Here is a 7830-nt window from a genome sequence, read left to right as displayed (position 1 = left end):
ACACGCTTCAGCTGATCAATGACACGCTTCAGCTGATCAATGACACGCTTCAGCTGATCAATGACACGCTTCAGCTGATCAATAACACGCTTCAGCTGATCAATAACACGCTTCAGCTGATCAATGACACGCTTCAGCTGATCAATAACACGCTTCAGCTGATCAATAACACGCTTCAGCTGAACACAACAGATGAGGCGACTGTTCAGATTTCATTTACTGTCACACCAACAATCCAAAACTCCAAATATATTCAGTTCAGTTTTAAAAAACAAGAGCAGCACTTGTTAGATTCATGTACATCTGTGAATCTCCAACTATTGATCGATCAGTTTGATTAATGTTCTCATAAAAACAGTCTGAAGTCTGTCACTGCAGCTTCTTCAATGCTATAATTTTCTGGTTTCTTTCCTCTGTGACAGCAAACTGAAGACCTTCGGGCTTTGACACTCACTGATGTTCTGAGTTAAACATCTAATCGATCAGTTGTTTGGTTGTAAAACACAGAAAAGCCAGAAGTTATTCAGAAGAAGCTGGAATCAGAAAGCTTCTGTGGTTGACGTATGACTTTCATGATTATTGGAAGTATAGCAATGAGACCCAGATGATTTGAAACGGACATTATCTTGCTGATGACTCCATTAATCAGTCATGAACTGAAGATATAAAACAGGGGTGGGCAATCCTGGTCCTGGAGGGCCACAGCCTGCATGTTTTAGATGTGTCCCTCTTCCAACACACCTGATTCAAACGATCAGCTCATCATCAAGCTCTGCAGAAGCCTGATAACCATCCTGATCATTTGAATCAGGTGTGTTGGAACACATCTAGAACATGCAGGCTGTGGCCCTTGAGGACCAGGATTGGACACCCCTGATTTACTATTTCAGAAGGAAACAAATCACGTTGGATGTGCGGTTAAATAAGAACTAAATCTGGTTTGTCATCCAAACCTCTCTAGTCTGCATGTCTCAGGTTAGAATTCACCAGAACTGAACAGGCAGGACTGTGTGCTGCAGAGAAACATGAACCAGGTGAAGACAAAGGAGACGAGCTGCTGCCTGGACTGCAGACAGTCAGACTGAACACAAATTAAAGCACTTTCAGGAGGTTTTTCTTAGTTTTTTAATAACCAATGATCATCAAACTCAACAGTTTACGTCAGAAAACCTTCAAAAATGATCAGGAGAATGGAGCTGTAAGTGAGGTGTTGCTGGATGGAGCAGGGCTCCAGACGGTGGTCCACCTTGTGTTGACAGCGTGTGACTTCATATTTCATGTGGTGGCGTTGGTGCGCGTGAAGGCTGAAGCTGCATGAGTGCTGCTGTACCCGGCAGCTGCTGTGGTCACCGCAGGACCTGCAGCGGAGGAAGGAGGACTTCAATAGCTTTGGTGTTCTGCAGGATTTGTACTTAAAAACGCGACCTTCTCATGAAGCCCAGAGCCCTCCTGCTCAGGCAGGAGAGCGCCTGTAGAGAGAGTCCCTGGGTTTCAGCCCAGACAGATCTGACAGTAGTTTACTTTTTAAAGTTGTTTTTGTTCCCACAGTGGTGTGAGCGCCGCGGCCGCCGGTCAGCAACAACCAGAAACGTTTGGTCACCTCAACAGGTTCCAACGTGGGGCTGAGACGGACGCAGAGAAGACTTCTGGAGCCCAACCAGGACGTTTATGAGATTTATTTAGTTGTAGTTTTTGTCCCGAGTCATGTTTGGCAGTGGAACACATGCAGAAGTTGGTGTTCTCCGGTTCTGGTCTCAGCCCATACCGCTGTATTCCTGTCAGGTCAGAACCAGTCTGTCCTCTGCTGCTGCTTTACTCATTACATCTCTGCCTCGACTCATGAAGCTAATTGGTGCAAACCGGTGCTGGAGCTGCTTTCATTCACTCTGGGTTCAAAGAGCCACAAAACCCTCTTCTTATCGGTCATCACATAAAGAATCAGCCAAACCTGAGCTACGTTTATCTACCTTCACACTGTGAATGTTCCAGAGGTCCACAGAGCAGGGTCCAGATTGATCACCCTAATGAGCCTCAGAACTTCATCAGTACAGCAGATAGACACATGACATTTAGGAGGAGGAACACATCTGGGTTCTGGTAGAACCTGACACCAGATCAGTTCTCCATCCATCCAGGTGTCTCCGTCTGAACACTGGATGTTTGGACGACTTTCACGTCACTCTGAACAGTGTGTGGAGTAATACTGGACCTGCTGGACAGTGTTCATGTCATTTTAAACAGCCTGAGTCATTCAGGACAGTTCATCTGTAATTCTGGACGACTTTAACCTCATTTTAACTATTTTTAATTGATGAAAAACACATTTGAGTTCTGCTAAAAACTGCAAACTCAGTGAGTTTTACATCGATCCAGGAGTCGGCGTCTGAAGACTGAATCGTTGGACAGACACGGAGTCATTTAGGACGACTGTCATGTGATTTAGAAGAATTGTTTGAGGCATTATGAATGTTTCTGAGTCATTTCAACAGTTTCTGAGTAATTCCAGACAACTGTGACGTCTTTTTCAACATTTGTGCAACGTTTGAGAGACTTGGGAGCATTTCTGTCATTTTAGACGACTTTCATGTGATTTGACCGATTTTAGGAGGAAACACATCAGAGTTCTGGTAGAACCTGAGCCCAGATCAGCTCTACATCCACCCAGGTGTCTCAGTCTGAACACTGGACCTGGTTCTGGTAGCATCAGTATTATGGGATGTAGTGACGGAGGTAGAACACACAGCAGTGGTCACACTTTCATGCTCTTATTGTTTTCCAGCTACAACAAATGAAAGGTCTCCTCTTTCCAGAACATTCCCAGTGAAGGTGAACATGCACTAAAGTTAGCAGGAGAACCAGATGTTCTGAGCAGGACTGAGGTGGCCTATGTCAGTGGTTCTGATGTGTTTCTGACCGTGTCTTGTCTCGCTGCCTCAGGTGTAGTCGGGAGGATTCGCTGCCTGCCACAGAGCCATGGAGCCTGATGTGATCCGCATGTTCTCGTCCTCGCCGCCGCCGATGGAGGACGGCGCCGACGAAGAGGACGACGAGTTCGGAGACTTCGGCACCTTCTCCGGCGTCCCGAACAGCGTCAGCTTCACCGAGTTCGACACCCCGACCACGTTCAACCAGACCCAGGCTCTGACCGCCACCTCGCCGCCCGAGCTCATCAACAGCAGAGGGGTGGTGGGCTTCAGCTCCTCCAACGGCACCGAGCAGCCCAGGGCGAACGGCGTGGTGCCGGCGGGCCACCGGGGCGGCGGCGGCTCCTCGGACAGAACTGAGCTGAAAAAGGGGCTCTCCATCCCCGCGGAGCCCGCCGACCGCAGCGGGGGGGAGGTGCTCACGAACGGGTTCGCCACCTGTGGCGTTCAGGAAAGCCCGTCCTCACAGAATTCTGTCCACTCGCATATAAAACTGAGGTCCACGGAGGACACGGGCGGTACCGGCAGCCCGGAGGACGACTTCGCGGACTTCGCTGCTTTTTCTGACAACGAAGGACACGTCAGCCGGCCGCCAGGCCCCGTAGAGGGCAGCGGGCCGGACGAGGACTGGGACACACCGCAGGGAACCACTTCAGAGGACTATGTCAGGGACACGAACAGAACCGGGTCTGATGCCACCTGTGTCCCCGCTGAGAGCCCGGACGGCTCCTGCAACACGGACCGGGGCGGCTCAGACTCTCCGCTAAGGGACGTGGCCTCTGCACAGGAGGCGGTTGGCACTCGCCAACCTCTGGCTCTGAACGGGCTGGACGGAACCGACAGGGACGGATCCAAAGAGGGCTGCAGCGACGCCGACCTGTCGCCCGCCGCCGACAGCGAGGCGGCGCAGTCGGACGAGAAGAGCTCCGAGACGGAGACGTCGTTCGGCCGCCCGCTGTCCACCGACGCCCTGGAGGAGTACGGCGACATGAGCACCACGGGCTCGGTTCCGTCGCCGCCGCTGCAGGGCGAGCCGGCCACGCCCGCCGACCACAGCCAGCTGGCGGAAGACGACGAGGACTTCGGGGACTTCGGCGACGCCGGCTCGTTCGGTGGGCCGGGCTTCGCGGACTTTGAGCCGCTGGAGGTGCAGCAGGACGGGAGCCGGTCGCTGAGCTCCGCCGCCGCCGCCAACAGCGAGCAGGACGACGACTTCGGGGACTTTAACTGCCCCAAATTTCACAGCGATGCAAACCAGGCGGAGGACGGAGGCACGTTCGCCGACTTCCCCGTCAGCGACAGTTTTGGCAACTTCAGTTCGGCCGAAGGCGGCGAGGCGGACGGCGGCTGGAGGGCCTTCGGGGAGCAGCAGCAGGCGGACGGACAGTCGTGGGCGGCGTTCGGCTCCGAGCAGAGCGTCGGTCGTCCTGCAGAGGTCAGGGAGGAGCAGCAGGAGGAGCAGCAGCAGGAGGAGGAGGAGGAGGAGGAGGAGTGGCACGAAGGTGAAGCTCCTGCAGCCAGCGAGGAAACCAGCAGGACGGACAGACAGACGGTAAGAACGGCATTGTTAGGACCTCCTGACAGGTTGTCCGTCTATGAGCTAGAACCTGGTGGAGCAGAAAGATCAGAGTCTGTCTGATGGTTCTCTCCTTCTTTGAGATGTTCCGTCAGGAAGATGAACAAAGTCTGAGCTACAGATCCTGATGTTTCATCAACATCACTTCATTCTACACGTCACACATTTACCACAGAGAAAGCTGTAGATAGTTGAGCGTCTGCAGTAGAGGACACAGCGTGGAACATCTGTGGAACCACCTGCTGGGTCCAGGCTGTTGAGGCCTGCCAGCGTTACCGTGTCGTGGTTTTTGTCAGGCCGTGAGAGTCCACGTCACAAGTGTTGTTGAATCAGGAGGCTGAGCGTGTCGGTGCCTGAACCACCTGGTTTCTATCCATCAGCAACAAACGGCAGGCCTGAGGCATGATTATGTCACATGTTTAATCCGTGTTTCAGTACTTCCTGGATCAGTCCATCAGCTCATCTAAAATGTGGATCAGAGTTTCCTCAGATGTCAGATCTTCAGCTTACTGACAGTTTTTACTAAAATGCCTCAAACTATCGATTCCTGATCAGAATAGATGGAAATGAATGTAATGACTGACAGCTAATTGGTTAATTGGTGCTCTGGACTTCAATGAGTCACTCTGAGCTGAATGTCTTTGGCTGTTTCCAGCAGAGATGTGTCGCTGATTAACTGAAGTAATTAGGCAGAGACTAGTGAACATGAAGGTGGTCACCAGCTGCTCTGGACCTTTCTCACGTTTTAGCCAAAACGCTGCTGAAAGACAGAAACCGTTGTGATTGTTTGGGTCGTGACAGCTAATGGATGAATGCGTGCAGCTCTGACGGCCATCAACACGTCAATAGAACTAAAACCACCAAAAACAGCCACCGCTCCTCGGCCCACATGTCAGCCTTTGTGCTTACTGCCTGCAGCGTTCCACGTCCAGAACCACGAGTTCAGTCAGACGGAACCTGCGACTGTTCCAGTGACCAGCTGCTAACCAGTTCAGAGTTTCCATCAAACCAGCTCCTTGCCCTGTTTGCTGAGGAATGTCACCTGGTCAGGTGTTGGAGCTGCATTCCTGTCAGACTAGCGCACACACTGTAGCTCACTGAGGCCTGGTGCCAGCAGCCCGACGCTCACCTGAGTTCACCTGCAGCTGGTTCCAGCAGTGCTGGTCCGCAGAGCAGAACTCTGAGGACGTGACCGCACCAGTTCTGTCTCCACGTACTTCAGATATTTATATTTATTGACCATGTGCAGTGAGGTTAGCGGGGTTCCTGGGTAGCTGAAGTGCTGTGGCAGAAGATGTGATGATAGAAGTTCAAACTGCAGCGTTTTCCGAGCTAGTAGCCTCTGAAACAGCAGACCTGTGAGTCGGAGGGGAGGGTTTGTAGTAAACAGCTGCTGTGGTCTCTGCAGGCGTCGCTGTCCGGCCGCCTGGAGAAGCTGTTTCAGAGCAGCTTCCCTCAGACCGCCGCCCGGCCGCTGGACCACCACGTGGTGTCCCTGAAGATCCTGCTGGAGCCCCCAGAGGACGGAGCTGGAGCCGAGGACCAGAGCAGGTCGCCATGCAACAGGTGAGCCTTCGTCCTCAGAGGTTGAAGTCAAGACAAAGACTCCACCAGCAATGGAAAGCTGGTCTTCATGCTCAGACCTTCAGACATGACTGAAGGGGTTCCTGTCTGGCAGACAGCTGTTGCTGCTGGTGGAGCCTCACAGGTATCCAGTGAACACGTAGATGTAAGCAGGAACTCTATCAGCAGGTTCACCTTCATACGAACACAAGTCACTACCACTAGACTAGAAGAGAAGACTGGATCCTGTCTGTAGACGGTTCTGGTAGGTTCTGGAGGTAAACCGGTCCTTCATCGTCCAGAACTGGTTCTGACCAACCACCATCACACATGCTGATATGAGCCTGGAAAGTTTACCCAGAATGCACTTTGTAGAGTTTCCTCTAGTGACTGATCAGAACCAGAACCACATCCAGGGTACCAACTGTTACCACGGTGAGACATCCCATAATACTGATGCTACCAGCTGGTCAGGAATTGATCGGAAATGTTTTGGGTCACTTTGGATGGTAGGTTGGATCCATTTTTAGTGAATTTGGGCATTTTGTGGTTATTTTGATTTATTTTTAACTGATTTCAGACAGTTCTGGATTAAATGTGGACGTTGTTTAGTGATACTGGTCCAGTTTTCAGTCATTTTAGGAACATTTGTAGACATTTTGGATCCATTTTAGATATTTTGCAGATTTTTTTTGTCATTTTAGGCACGTTTCTGCCATTTTGGAAAGATTTTAAGGCAATTTGGATAAATTTGAGGTATTTTACACAATCTTTGGCTCATTTTAAGCAATTCTTTAGTTACTTTGGTCGGACTGAACCAGAACCACATCCAGGGTACCAGTGATTGTTCCTATGACTCTGTGTCATAGACATTAAACTGGTACCACTATGAGACATCCCATAATACTGATGCTAGCAGCTGCTGACAGAGGACATGAACAGAACCAGGTCCAGTGTTCAGACTGAGACACCTGGATGGATGTAGAACTGATCTGGTGTCAGGTTCTAGCAGAATTCAGGTGTGTTCTTCCTCCTAAATGTCATGTGTCTATCTGCTGTACTGATGAAGTTCTGAGGCTCAGAAATGATGGAAAAAGTCCATTAAGGTGATCGATCTGGTCCCTCCTCTGTGGAACTCTGGAACATTCACAGTCTGAAGGTAGAACTCTGGTCAGTAGATAACGGTTCTGCAGAATCAGAACCAGATGGTGTTTTCTGGGATGAAGATCATTAAACCGTTGAGCTGCAGGTGGTTTGAAGGTTTCTGTTGATGATCAGTGCAGCTCTGTGATAGGTCGGGTCAGTGTCATGTGACCTGCAGGGGAACAGACAGTTGGAGTGTTGATTCTATGACTGCACCTGTCCCTGACTCGGCTGCGTCTGATTGGCTGCAGGTCCGGTGGGCGTGGCAGCGTCTGGCTGCAGCTGCAGGACATCCACGAGGCTCTGGGCCTCCGGTACCAGTGGGGCGGCTCCCACTGCAACAAGGCCCTGCTCTGCTGCCTGGGCATCGACACCCGCAACATAGTGAGTCCCTGCACACAGACACACAACACACTGCAGCACACTGACACCTCAGGGCCTTAATGTGGAGCTGGAAGATCTACTGAACCCACTGAACGCTGCAACAGAAAGTCCTGCAGCTCTGTGGAACCAGAACAACACCACAAAGAGACACAAAACAGCCACAAAGAGACAGAAAACAGCCACAAAGAGACAGAAAACGACCACAAAGAGACAGAAAACCACCACAAAGAGACAGAAAAC

At 51.1% G+C, this 7830-nt stretch overlaps 1 protein-coding gene across 3 annotated transcripts in view; it reads left to right on the top strand.

Annotated features, from left to right (window-relative positions):
• aftpha (aftiphilin a) overlaps window positions 1-7830 on the top strand; it is a 14290-nt gene that overhangs the window by 2493 nt on the left and 3967 nt on the right. For 2 of the 3 annotated variants that reach the window (XM_008298862.1, XM_008298860.1), the window contains exons 2-4: window positions 2938-4476; window positions 5909-6066; window positions 7458-7590. In XM_008298862.1, the coding sequence (XP_008297084.1) occupies window positions 2974-4476; window positions 5909-6066; window positions 7458-7590 (1794 nt within the window). In that variant the 5' untranslated portion in view covers window positions 2938-2973. Of the gene's footprint in view, window positions 1-2114; window positions 2827-2937; window positions 4477-5908; window positions 6067-7457; window positions 7591-7830 lie in introns of those variants that run through there. The other variant, XM_008298861.1, reaches the window with a different exon arrangement.

This window comes from Stegastes partitus, unplaced genomic scaffold (assembly GCF_000690725.1).
Source record: "Stegastes partitus isolate 25-593 unplaced genomic scaffold, Stegastes_partitus-1.0.2 Scaffold1358, whole genome shotgun sequence".
Lineage (NCBI taxonomy): Eukaryota > Metazoa > Chordata > Actinopteri > Pomacentridae > Stegastes > Stegastes partitus.
Note: the sequence above shows the minus strand (reverse complement) of the source record. Positions and strands in the feature narration are given on the sequence as shown.